The sequence below is a fragment of the Muscardinus avellanarius genome, assembly GCF_963383645.1.
Source record: "Muscardinus avellanarius genome assembly, chromosome: 17".
Lineage (NCBI taxonomy): Eukaryota > Metazoa > Chordata > Mammalia > Rodentia > Gliridae > Muscardinus > Muscardinus avellanarius.
Genome location: NC_137803.1, coordinates 205,341 through 219,172, shown reverse-complemented (window position 1 = coordinate 219,172; position 13,832 = coordinate 205,341). Strand labels below are relative to the sequence as shown.

General features: G+C 53.9%; 1 protein-coding gene across 1 annotated transcript in view; it reads left to right on the top strand.

Annotated features, from left to right (window-relative positions):
• The window catches only part of CTDP1 (CTD phosphatase subunit 1), a gene marked incomplete at both ends in the record, with an annotated part of 56,296 nt that overhangs the window by 31,145 nt on the left and 11,319 nt on the right, over positions 1-13,832 (top strand). Inside the window, 3 exons of the mRNA XM_080714814.1 lie at positions 774-915; positions 1,883-2,092; positions 10,737-10,899. Coding sequence (XP_080570940.1) covers positions 774-915; positions 1,883-2,092; positions 10,737-10,899 — 515 coding nt within the window. The remainder of the gene's footprint in view (positions 1-773; positions 916-1,882; positions 2,093-10,736; positions 10,900-13,832) is intronic.

Sequence of the window (13,832 nt, the reverse complement as noted above, 5' to 3'; positions counted from 1 at the left end):
GAATGTGTAAGAATCAATAGATAATTATCATGGTACAATTCTCCTCCCTTTTCTTTTTTTGGATACTGGGGATTGGACTCAGGCATTCTGCCTCTGAATTACAGTCCCAGCCCTATTTTATTTTTTAATTTTTTTAATAGGGTCTAAGTTGCAGAGTGCCTCACTAAGTTGCTAAGGCTGGCTGTGGACTGTGATCCTCCAGTCTTAGCCTCCCAAGTACTAGGACTACAGGTGTCAGCATCCCAGCTGCCTCTCTGCGTGCTCCCTTGCACACGTCTGCGCCCACACTGGGTGCTCGGGCTTACTTGAACAGTCGCCTTTGTGTGCTGTTGTAGAACTCGAGCCTGCCCTAGACTCGGTGATGGTGCCGACCTGGGCCTCAGTTTAGCAGGTCCAAGGGGGCCTTCCTTCTGGGTAGAAAGCCAGATGGGGCACTTCTCTGGAGCAAACTCAGAACAGCTGGTGAGCGTGAAGGAGAGCATGTTTGTCACCTCCTCACAGTACAGCCCCTCAGGCAGTGTGTGGGTCGAGTGATGGGGTGGGCTTGGGGCCCCCAAAGATGTTGAGGTACAGAAGTCCAGCGGGAGGATTTTCCACCCAGGCTGCAGCTGTCAAGGCAGATGCACATCCAGAGCCTGCCTCACGGCCCGTCCCAAGGAGCAATGTGCAGCTAGCACTGGGCTCCTCTCAGTCCCCTCCCCAGGAAACCCGTTCCTGGCTCTCCTGGACACCCCCAGTGCTGCAGGTGAACGCCTTGCGCGTGGTCCCCACAGGCACGGAGAAGGTGCGCCAGGCACAGGAGTGCAGGCACCTGCACGTGGTGAACCCTGATTGGCTGTGGAGCTGCCTGGAGCGCTGGGACAAGGTGGAGGAGCAGCTCTTTCCGCTCACTGAAGAGGACGCCCGGGCGCCCAGGTGGGTGCCTCCTGCCCGCGGGTCATGCTGCAGGGTCCCCGGACAGACCAGAGCCCTCCCCGGGCTCCCTGAGCAGCCCAGCGTGAGCAGGTGTCTGTTGTGGCCTGTGCTCGTCCCTCCATGGACACAGCAGCCCTGGCTTAGGGGTGGGAAGTGGACTGGGGGTGTGGTGAGGGGCCTCACTGGTGGTGTGTGTCCACCCAGGCGCCGTACAAGCCAACGCCAAGGCTATAGCACTGGCTGAGGGCTGGTGCCTGTTTGCCCTGACCCTCAGCAACATGACCCTCACTCACGTGTGTAGTCATTTCAAGCCAGAGAAGAAGGGAAACTGATTTTTCTCCTGATGAGATACAATAAGACTCTTCATAGTACATCTTAGTTTGCATGTTTCTCCACACCCAGGGAGTACTAGGTGAGTTACATTAGGAATATTCTGCATCTTAGGACCAAAGAAAGAGTGGCATAGCAAGGGCCCTGGAGCAAGCATGCTAAGTACCTTTAGGTGCTGAAAGCAGGAGGTATAAGGAAAATGGAAATGCCCATCTTTAATGTGCTGGAGAGATTGTTTGGGAAAGAATGCCTGATTTTCCTGAGAGTCACTCTGGCCTTTGTCTGCAGTCTGCATGTTGTACCTGAGGTGGAAGTCAAGGGTGCGCCAGGGAGGCGGGGCCATGGAGGCGAAGGGCCCTAGCCCAGGTGGGAGGCACAGCAGGGCTGGCAGGGCTGGCCAGCTGGAGTTGCCATTCCCTGCCGGACACACGTCCTGCTCTGTAACTAGGAGCTGCACGTCCTCATCTGAGGCGCTCGGGACCTGAGGCACTTCAGGCTCACGTGCTAGGTGGTGAACACTGGTGTCCCCGCGTGCATGTGCCCATGGCCACACCCCTCTGACATCACTCGTCCTCCCTCCTCTGTCCCCGCCCGGTGTCCCTTCATCCCTGTCTAATGGCCTCTCTTTCCCCAGCAGGGAGGACAGCCCTGCGGCCTTTTCTGAAAGGCAGAATGTGCTCCCAGTAGCCGTGCTCCACCCAACACCCACCCACCCCAAGGCCCAGCCTGGCCCCGAGGTTCGGGTCTACGACGCCAACACAGGAAAGCTCATCAGGAGGGGTGCACAGGCCCCTGCACGGGCGCCCCCCGGCTCCCTGCCCATCCACGGCGAGGCCTCCTCCTTCAGGTACACTGTGGCGCCTGGAACTGTCTTGTGCTGATGAGAACTGGCATCTGAGTGGTCTGGGTTTCATGGTGCCTGGTCCTATGAGGGGTCATGTTGGGCGATGCCAAAGGCATCTTTAGCTCGAGGATGGTCACTGCCTGGACACTCCTGCCACCCTGGCCTGGGGCTCTTGTATTTAGTCCTCTGTCTTATCTCAGACTCCAAAATGAAAAGCAGAGAAGCCTTGATTTAGTCTTTGGAAGCTCCTGGAGTGCACGAGCCCTGTGCCTTTACAGGGTGCTCCATTTGAGCTCAGGCCTGGTGGTCAGAGAGGCCCTCTGGGAATGCCCAGGGGAGAGCAGCCCTCCACCCCATGCCAGGTCTAGCCATGGCCGGATCTCATCCTGGGCCACCCACCTCAGTCCCACACCCCGAAGCAGGCTGCGGAGGGGGCCTTGGCAGTTTGTCCCAGATGTAGAAGGAAACCTGATGGTATCAGAAGGCCTTGGGTGGCAGGGCCCTCCCGAGCAGCTGTATCTGTCTTCCCTTGTGGGGTTCACCTTGGCCATCCGCCCCCACTGAGGCCCCAGACCACCCTGTGCCATCCAAGGATGTTCAGCCTGCCTGATGAGCCGGTGATTGTGCAGTGGGTATCACTGTGAAATTCCATAGTCAGCATGTGTCCCCCTGCCATTTCTGAAACCACCAGGCCAATTGGCAGCCCAGAAGTTGAAGGGGCTACTTCTGTCCTGGGCCACAGTGGGCCAGACAAGTCCAAGCAATTGGCATGCTCTGTAGGGTGGGTTGAAGGGCCCATGTGCACGCCCTCTGGCCTTTGTGCCACTTCAGAGGTTGCAGGACCCTGGGTTGGCACACACAGATAGGAAGCAGGAAGCTAGTTCAGCACAGGTGCAAAGTGACCCTCCCTCTTACTGGGCACAGGCAGCCCTGGGCCCACCTCAGAGCAGCTGATAGTCACAGCTTATAACCCAAAGCACAGTCCTCCCTAGCTTCCGGTGTGACATGTTGTTTATGTATTGAATGATGATCTAAATGCTCACACCAATGTGGAACAACTCCAAAGGTGGGAGTGCTGAGTTAAAGGTCATCTGTATTTTAACTTTAATAGATGGATTTTTGCCAAAAAAATAGATGTTATTTTGCCAAAAACATGCTGCAGTTCACTCTGCCACCCAGAGGGATAGGACCGCCACAGTCTGCAGGTGCGCATGCTGGTTCACGGGCTATGAGCCGTGTGTCTCGCCGGGCCAGCTTCTGGCTGAGGGCCTGCACGCAGATCACTTCAGGGCACTGACCCTTGTTTTTTCTAGTGAGTTTTTCTATTGTGCCAAATTCCTTCTGTGGAAGTTACTGTTAAGAATCTTGATAGCAACCACTTAAAAGAAAGACCTCGCGTGACAGCCATGCACCGTGGTTTTCCTCAGCTTCCTCCTGTCTGCACCTCATCTGAACAGTCAGGAGCACATGAGAGTTAACATCCTTGGCGCAAACATTTGTAAACAGTGTCTGCCAAATTAAATTCTGTATCAAATCTTTTTTTGTGGACTTATGTGGACTTAAGCATAAGTGGACTTATGCTGAGTGCCCCATTTTTGCATTCTGTTAATTCTAACTTAAGCATTCTAATGTTTTGGGTAAGTGCATATTTATTAAAGTATCATCTTGGAACACCAGGACAGAGTAGACATGTTGGCATTCTCCTGACAGGACCATAGCCAAGCCAGCATTGCCTGGGTTGCAGTCCCAGTGGGCACAGGGTACTAGGGCAGATGGACACTGTGAGATGTAGGTGTCACAGAGGACCACAGGGGTTGATTTCAAAGAAACTTTAGGCAGAGTTTGATAATAGGCCACTGTGAAAACAGGTAAAGCCACATGGTACCGCCTCAGAACCAGCCAGCACCGCAGCTAAGCATCACAGGCCCAGGGTCTGTGCCATCCTTTCTATGTGATGCAGAAGCGTCTGGGCCAGGACAGACACATGTGGTTTCAGGAACCAGCTGGGTACCCAGGAGGGAGGGCCAGCACTACAGCTCACCAGAGAGGAATGCTGTGCCAGTGAACTGGAGCACGAGGATTCGCCTGGAGGAGTCTCAGGTGCTTCACACAGCCGACAGTTAGAGTTGATCGATCCAGGGCTGGCCTTTCAAGGAATGGAGTATGCTCATTTTCTTCAAAGACATAGAAATGGGTTCAGTGTCTGGGGGCAGCTCTGGTAAACATGTTGAGAACATGTGTCTTTGACCCTGGGCTCACTGTGGGGTTTATGTTAATGCTCACAGAACAAATCAGTGTGCTGATGGGTGCACATGAGCGGTCCATCGCGCTCCTGAGAGCAAAGTCCTAGCACAGCTTTTCATCTCTGTTTCCTTAAATATGAAAGCAAAAGCATATTGTCTTTGACCTGTGTGGGATGCGTAAGGATTAGGTACAAAATCATTTTCCCATTTATTCAACCTTGCTTGAAGTGTGTGTCAGTAGACTAGGTTTTTTTTGGGGGGAAGGGGTTGTTTTGCAGTACTGTAGATTGAGCCCAGGGGCATTCTGCCTCTAAGCTATACTTCCAGCCCTATTTTTCATTCTTTTTTTTTTTTTTTTTTTTTTTTTGTAGTACTGGGGTTCCTGGAAGCCCTTCTACCTCCGGGCTACACTCCCAGACCTATTTTATATTATTCTTATTTGGAAACAGGGTCTCTTAAGCCAACGCAGCTGGCTTTGAACCTGCGCGATCCTCCTGTCTCCGCCTCCCAAGTGTGGGGATTACAAGCGTGCGCCACCACACCCGACTCATTATTTTGAAACAGAGTCTCACTAAGTTGTGGAGAGGGCCTCAGTAAATTGCTGGGGCTGGTTGCAAACCCTAGGATTACAAGTATACACCACCATGCCTGACTTAGACTAGGAATTTTTAAGATAAGAAGAATAATCAAGTGTTAGCCGAAAATGGTTTGGCTAACCCCAGAGAAAGTCATACTTCTTTTTCCCTTGAATAGCTGATAGGGTGTGGGTAGCTATGCTTGTTCTGAAGTGTGGCCGGGCAGCTCAGGGTCAAATCCTGACTTAAAAGCAGTGTCCTGCTGCCCTGTCCTGAGGGCAACACGGGCTGCAGCTCATCCCAGTGAGGTGACTCCCAATGGAGTTTCCTCCTCTGAGTGCAGAAGTGTGGTTTGCACCAAGGTTTGCTCGCATTCTTGCTGACAACCAGCTGCTGGGTGCATGAGAGGAAAGCACACTCCTCCCCTGAGCCACACAGACGGGCGTGGGAAGCCACAGCCAGTGCCCAGGCAGCTCACCATCCTTACAACACAGAGGGCTGCAAGTGACCTTTGCCCTGCTGGTTTCATTGCGCCGACTCTCCCCAGCTGAGGGTCTAGGAAACTGTCCTCGTAAAACTCTTGAGTGTTGATGCTCCTCATTGATGGTCGTCCTCAGAGTTGGTGAAGTGACCGGTTTGCATAAGGAGAAGGAATTCCTGTCTTGTCCCCCACTCCCATCTGCACGCAGCTCTGGGCCTTTGGCAAGCCAGGAACACAGCTCAAGAGGAGCGCTTTCCTGCCTCTGTAGCTGTGAGGCATGCTCACGCTCTGGTGTAGCTCAGGTTAAGTTGGACTTGACCTCCCCTTCTTCAGGTCAGGAGACCCTGTGCGTCTGATCTTAACGCACCATGAAAACGTCCCTTGTGATTTAAGCTGGAGCCTCCCTGTTGGTTTGCTTTCTCATCTGCCTGCTGAGTCTCAAACACTGAACAGACATGTGAGTTCATCTCTCCATGCATGGTGGGTCCCCAGCGTCGGCTCCATGTCCCCATATGGGTGGTCAGACTGCTGTGAGTGCAGGATGTCCAGAGGCCCAGTGGCCCCCATCCTTGGCAGCAGCAAGCCCTCTGCCCACGCCACCCACCCCAGTGTGGAGTCTAGTCCCCCTGCTCTGTGGTCTGCGTGGCCCCTGCCCCTTCTGGAGGGCACCTATGGGCCTCCACAGTGCAGCCCCTCCCCCCTCCAAGAATGGCAGCGACCTCTGTTCTGTACCTGGAATCCTGTGCAGACCCATTGTGACGGGCTCTTGGTGGCCTAGGCAGTGAGTTCTGTCCTCCAAGTACGTTCACATCCGAGGCTTTGAGGTGTAAGTTTTTCCTGATTCTTGCCCTGATACTTGTGGCTCTGGGCTGGGATACGGCCCTCCTGGGACTCAGTCAAAGGGCCGGTGTCTCCTGGGCTTGTCAGCAGCAGCATCTGGACATGACACCTGGGGAGGTGGAAAGCCCAGAGGAGGTATGAGGCTAGAACAGGCCCTCCAGTTGGTAGTTGAAGCCACCTTGGCCCACGCCGACTCGGTTATCTCTGCTGAGGGAGAGCCCTCAGCATGGGGAGGTCTCAGCCTGGGCCTGCCCAGGTGAGGAAGGGCCCATCCCAGGAAGCTGGAGCAGCTTCCCCACAGAGGCGCACAAGGACACAAAGGCTCTGAAGAGCACCCTGCACACGGTCAGTGATAGACACTTGATCACTTCTGACTTTGAGAGGTTTTCAATTATGTGCAATTGAAGATTTTGCACAGAGATCCCTTGTGCCCTTAACCCAGTTTCCCCCAGCAATGGTGTCTACAGACCCGTAGGCAGTCACACCAGCAGGTTGTGGCTAACGCAGGTGTGGGCAGAGCACCCCACCGGGCTCTGACTTCCCACTGTCCCCATAACTGGCAGTGCCGGTCTCTCCTCAGCCTGCAGTCTGGCCATCTCTGGACGCCCTCGGCGGAGGCCACCCAGGTGTGGCCACTGGACAGCACTCTGTCGGTGCTGACCCCCCTCGTGGCACAGGAGAGCACAGTCTTTTTTTTTTTTTTTTTTTTTTTTTTTTTTTTGTGTGTGTGTGTGTGTGTGTGTGTGTGTGGTACTGGGGTTCCTGGAAACCCTTCTCCGGGCTACACTCCCAGACCTATTTTGTATTTTTATTTTGGAAACAGGGTCTCTTAAGCCAGCGAAGATGGCTTCGAATCTGCGCCATCCTCCTATCTCCGCCTCCCAAGTGCGGGGATTACAAGCGTGCGCCACCACGCCCGACTTTATTCTTTATTTTGAAACCGAGTCTCACTGAGTTGTAGAGGGCCTCACTAAATAGCTGAGGCTGTCCGCAAAACACAATCCTCCAGTCTCAGCCTCCCAAATACTGGGATTACAAGCGTGCACCACCATGCCTGGCTTGCTGTTTGTTTTTTAAGAAGCCACCAGGCCATTTTCTGGGATGTCTGTGCCACTGCCCCTCCTTCAGTGGCACACCAGTGGGCCAGGCGCTGTTTCCCCTCTGCTGCATGTGCGGCGCAGCCCGTAGCGGCCTGCCCTGTGCACGTTGTCCACCTGCCTGTCCTCTGGGGTGAGTGGCTGTTCATCTGTCCATGGACTCTGGGCTCTTCCTGGGGGTTTGTCGAGTTCTTCCTGTAGCCTCGTCGTAGTTCATGGTTGGCGTGAGGCCTGCAGATACCTCCTCCCACCCATCTTGTCTTTTTATCCTCTCAATAGGGTCTTTGGCAGAGAAAAGCTTTTAATTTTCATGAGGTTCTGTTTTAGCAGCTTTTCCTTTTATAAAGTGTACTTTGATTGTTGAATTTGTTAACTGTCAGCCTAGCTCTAGTCCCAAAGATTTCTCTAGCTTTTTTCCTTACAGTTTTACATATTGATGTTTTATACTTAATTCTTTGATCAGCTCTGGTCAGTTTTTGTACAGCTGGGAGGTGTTTTGCTCTCGCTAATTTGTTGAGAACCCCCCCACCGCGCCTGCTTCTGCACCTCTGCCAGATGTCGCCCGGTGCCATTGCGGGGTCTGTTGGTTCTGTTCTCTCAGCAACCATCTCATCCTGGAGATTCCGTGGGGAAGGCCAAGAGTGAAAGCTACCTGTTCCTTGGCAGGTACCTTCCTCGTGCTGAGCAGGTTGTGGCGGGTGGTGTTAGGAAGGGCGTGGGCGAGGGTGGTACCCTGGCCCTCCCTGCCTGCAGTTCTGGGCGGGAGCCTCCATTGCCCTGTCTTCACCGGTTGCTTGATCAGTCTTGCTGGAGCTTTATCAATTCTAATTTCCTTCCCCCCCCCCCAATACTGAGGATGGAACCCAGGGGCATTCTACCTTCGAGCTACACCCCCAGCCCTATTTTTTTTATTATTATTATTCACTTTGAAACAGGGTCTCACTAATTACAGGTGTGGAGGGGCTCACTAAGTGAGCTGGTCACGAACCTGCGACCCTCCTGTCTCAGCTTCCGAGTACTGGGACTACAAGCATGGGCCACCACGCTCAGCTTATTGATCTTAAAGCACCAGTTACTTCTCTGTTGTTTTCAGTGTCATTGATGTCTGCTCTTTATCATCTTCCTTTGCCTTGCTTTGGGTCTGTTCTTGTAGTTTTGCTCCAGCAACGAGATGTGATTCAGAAGCTTTCCTTCAGAGAAGGCAGTGTGCTGTGTTCCTGTGTCAGGTCCCACGGCCCCTCCCATCTTTGCCACGCACCTAGGGGCTCATCTCTGGGCAGGGTTCACTGGTGGCCGTCAGCCTGCGTTCTGAGGGCATTCCTGAGCTCCCTTCTCTCCCGGGGACCTGAGAGCTGCACTGCGTGGCCCTCGGTGGCTGTTCACACTGGTTCTCTTTCTGGTGTGAGAGTCCAGGTTGGTAGTTTCTTGTGGCCAGCTCCTGAACGGCATCCCGTCCTCCCGGTCCTGGGCTTTGGTGAGAGCTCTGCCGAGAGGTGCAAAACTCGGCCTGCACTCCGGAGTCTGCTCACCATGAGTACTGCTCTCACGTTGGCGAGGCTCAGCTCCTTGGCTAAGGAGGTGTACATCTTCTGCCGCGTTTGTGTCTCCATGGCTCTTTGGGTTCATTTATTCCTCTTCAGCCTGTGTTCTCTGTGTGAGGTGGTTTCTGTTGGACATGAAGTTGGCTGGCTCTCTTCCCCATGTCCTCTTGTTTTGCCACTGAACCCATCCTTTACTTTTTTTTTTTTTTGTTTTCTTTGTATCTCAGCTCTGAGATTTCCATTTGGTTCTTTAGTTCACGTGTTTGTAATTGCTTGTTGACATGTGCTTACATGGGTGCTTTTGAGTCTTTGTCACCTGTTGACCTTGTGAGGGCTTCACTCTGGCTTACCATTCAGCCTTCGTGCTATGTATGTATGTATGTATGTATGTATGTATGTATGTATGTATGTATTTTGGTGGAAGTTTGAAAAGAACTTTGTCCTCCTAGAGGTGTTGCTGGAGAAGGGTACACTCACAGGTGCCCTGAGAGGTCCTGAGAAGCCCTCGGTCTCTGACTCATCGGCACCGTCTTACGGGTCACAAGAGGTGTGTTTTGCCAGGTTATGCGCTTGGTGGCCGGTGCCAAGGATGGCTCTATTGACCTTGAAGACTGGTGCTGTACTGATTGGCTCTCAGGAAAGGGGACATTCTTGTGCTTGTGTTTCATTTTTGGTTAGGCCTCTTAAGCAGCTTTTCTAAAGGGAGATCATAGTACATTTGTTTTAGTAAGAAGGACTCTGTTTCTGAGCTTATCCTGCATTCATCCGTGGAGCCGTGGTACCTGGAGCAGTCGATGGTGGCCGTCAGCAACAGTGTTGGCATCCTGACAGGTGTGGGTCCTAGAGTACATGGCATGTTGGTGCCTTGTGACAGACTAAATTTTGACCTGGATAGGAGTATGGAGACTCTTGCACTATTTAGGTTTTTGAGCAGATAAACTTATTTTCATTAGGTGATACTTGGTTAGCTTGTGGCTTTGGCTTAATGCCCCTGTTTTTCTTCAGAACAGTGAGGTTTTATTGCTTCTTTGTGTCTACTGTGACCCATCCTGGAACCCAGCAAGACACTGGGAGGCATGATGCTTCCACCTCTTGCACTCCTCCCTAGGGAGGACCAGCTACCAGAAATCACCATCTCTCGTAGAGGACCTGCTGCCAGTTTTCAGATAGTCATAGATATGCATAACAATATATTCAGTGAGACTGGACACATCTCGTCAAAAGTATGCATGTGGAAGAAAGAAGCTATTTCAAGGGGGCTGAGATTTCTAGGCAAGTCAGTACTCGTGGCCCTAGGTCAGAGGCATCTGTTGGAAGCAGGAGTGGTCCTCACAAGCTGACGCGCTCAGCCACCTGGTGCTCAGTGAGACTGCACGTGTCACCTCGTGGATCGTTGGTGGTGTTTGTGCGGGTGAGTCCATGGTCGTTGCTGCTTCACCCACCGTGACCTTCTGGGCTCTGTTGTGCTGCCTGGGAGGCTGTGGGAGTCTTGTTCCGTTTTGCGTCTGTGGCTCTCAGGCTACATTTGAGGGTAAATGACTCGGGTTGTTTCTAGGGAGTCATCGGTCTCCCTCGCCTGTTGCACTTGTTCCCAAGTGAGCCGAGCCAGGCAGATGCCTGGTGGCCAGGGCAGTTTGCTGGTAAGAGGAGGTGAGTGTGAGCTTCCCCAAAGCCCAGGAGCCTGGCCAGGAAGCGGCTCTGGGTGTGCAGGCACCTCGGAGATGAGCAGCGGGGCTGTCCGCAGAATGCCCGCCCCACGCAGCGCTAGTCTGAGTGTGTGTGTTGCCTTGTCCCAGAGTCAGGGCTCTGAGGCAGAGCTGAAAGGTGCACTCAACTACCTTCCTCACACGGGCTGTAAAATTCCTTTCAGAGCTGTTCAGCCACATCAGCAGCAGATGTTTGGTGAAGAGCTGCCCGAGGCTCGCGATGGAGAGCAGCCCGGCCCTGCTAGAAGAAAGCGACAGCCCAGTATGTCAGAGACAATGCCGCTGTACACTCTTTGTAAGGAGGACTTAGAGAGTATGGACAAAGAGGTGAGCAAGCAGCGCGCAGGACCACAACCGCCGCACATCGCACACAGCCCCGGAGACTGCTGTGCCCCGTGCAGGGCACGCGGAAGCGGAGCTAAGGTCCTGTGCTTGTGTAGATGTACGTGCCGCTCTGAGCCGGCGCCTGCTTCCTGTTGCAAGAGACTGCTGACGGCTTCAGGTGCCGTGGCAGCCAGGCTTGGGGTGATGGCCAGTTACCCCTCCACTGGGGTGCCCCCAGTGCTCATGATAGGGGGCGTCTTGGCACCTGGTGGTCAGGCCAGGGTGGCAAGGGCCACACTGAGGAACCCTGGGAGGTTGGGTTTCCTGTGGACACAGGCTTCAGGCGCACACACACAGACTACGACTGCAATTTCTTGTATCACCTTGCACCACTAAGTTGAGTTTGTTCTTTCAAACGCCTGGTTGTGAGGTTAGTGATATCTGGAACGCCAGGCCCACTTCTACTAAAGACAGTGCAGATTTTCCTGGAGGCTGAAACCTAAAAGTCATCTTCTAAATCAGTATTATCTTTCCCCTGTGTTTCCTGCGGCCCACAGCACTGATAGGCCCCGGGGGTCCCGGGCCAGCCCTCTGGAGAGAGGCTTCTCACCGGCTGGGTGTTTTGTGCTGGGTGACCTGTGTGCTGTCCTTCTGCGGCAAACTGCTTTGAAAGGACTACTGAAGGCAAGTGGGTCATGCCTAAGGGTGCAGCAGCAAGCCCACCTCCTGGAGGTCTGGCCGGCCCGTGGGGGTGCCACCTCCACTCCTGCAGACATGCAGCTAGCCACCGCTGTCTGGCACTGTTGTTCTGGGAGGGCCAAGGTGCTGTTTTCATTGGACACAGCAGGGAGCAGGATAGTCTTTATGTTCAACAGTAGCAACAAATGCAAATGGCTCCTCGTGACACGACAGAGCCTCATCCGCAGTTCACGCCGTGGTCTTCAGACACTGGTTTTCCCTGTGGGGATCCAGCCCTTTCCTCGGGTATGCGGGATTGCTCTCCTTGTCACTGTTCTGCCTTTGCAGACAGTAGCTACTTTTGTTCTGTGAAGGTATTTCTTCTAGTAGTTCCTCAGCTGCTGCTCCTTTGCCCGGTGAAGCCCATACTCACTTCATCTGGCACAGGGGAGGGAGGGCACCCGCCTTCCTCCTCTCCACCACCACCCACAGCGTTCTCCCTTCAGTATCCCAGTGAGGTCTCTGGAGGGCTTCACATTTGCTTTCAGAAGTAAAACTGCCCTTCAACCTCAGATTGGACTCCTCGGTGTTGAAGAGAAGGCTGGGGCCGTGAGTGAGTCACCTCCATGGTGACGGGCTCACAGTGGGACGGAGGGCCTCAGGGTGAGGAGGCTGAATGGAGGGGTGGTGGGGGACACGGCTCACCATGCAAAGCTGCTGGCTTGCGGAGGGCAGAAGGTACCAGGAGCCCAGACCACAGGACCCTAGAAGCTGGAGAAGGAGGGAAGGGTTCCTCCCTAGAGTCCACGAGGACCCAGCCTGCTGACCTTGGTTTCGGTCCTGAGACCTGCCGTGGACTTGCACCTCTGGAGCAGCAGCCACAGGAAAGGCACGCACAGCTGCTCCACGCACCAGCCCCGTCTGGCTTCCAGCTCCATCACACCGTCCCCCTGCAGGCTCCCTGTGCCTCTAGTGAGCCAGGTAGTCCACCCCACATAAATCCTTGCACCCAAGGACAGACCCGGGGCTCTTGCTCCTTCTGGACAAGATCTCAGAAGCAGATCTGGCAACACGGAGAGGCCGCAGGGGAGCCCTCAGCACGTTGCAGCTCTGGAGCCTCCGGCCTTCGAGGACACATGGGGAGTGCTTCCATGGGCTGCCACACCCGCAGGGAAGCAGGAAGGGCCTCCAAGGGCTTCTCTCCATAGCACATCAGAAGAAGAGCGACTGCTGCCTGGAAGTGATCCCTGGCTGCGAGGAGCCTGTTGCTCCTGCCACCGAGAGTTTCCGAGACACCTCGTGTGGCCCTCCAGTGTGAGATGCACGTTCTCCAGGAAAGCCTGCCGCCACTCCAGGAAGCCAGCTCCAGACCTGAGCTTCTTCCTCATGCTGCCGTGCAGCAGCCACGCCCATGTCCTGCCTCATCGAGGAATCATCCCACTTCCTGCGTTGCTTCTGGTTCTTATGTCCAGAGCTTGAATCCTCACTGCCTGCAGTAGGGAAGGCAACGAGGCGGCCTCATGGCAGGTCTGCGAATGCTCGCCTCGAGCCTGAAACGTGGAACTCCACGTTGTGCTTTCACCCCAACTGCGTCTTAATTCTGTGTTGAATATACAGAGAAACCCAAAGACTTAACTGACCTGGGCGAAGTCCTTAAGAGGGAAGTCGTCCGCCACCCCAGACAGGAGAGCCACCTCTGGCTGGGTCTCTTCCAGGACCCCGAGCACTCAGGGCCATTTGTCATTGCCAGCACATATGGGTAACTAGGCTAACCAGACTGTCCAGGCTCTACCACTAACAAATTTTCCCAGAGTCAGGTGTGGCATCAGAGACAGGTTATCTTCTGCAGCAAAGAGACCTTCCGTGTTCTCACAGGAACATGAATTGGGCAGCGCAAGGATTTGTCAGAACTGGCGAAGCATTGTGGCCCCATAAAACCAGCAGCCCAACATACCAACTTCCTCTCAGAACCAGAGAAGCTTCATTCGGTCCCACACATCAGAACGACCCTTCTAGTTCCATTTCAACCTGTGCTGTTTGCCATGCCTTAAGCTATTTGCTGCCTATAGGATGCTGGAGGATAAAGAACAGTCTAGCCATAGCTACAGCGAGTCAGCCACTCATATTTCTGGAAAGGAGCAACAGGTCTTAGGATGAGATAGCACCCTCCTCAGAACCAAGCAAAACCCATCCAGGGAAAAGGAGCAGGATGCTATGGACCCAAAATCCCCCCTGTGGTTTTAAAAGGATAGCTACGA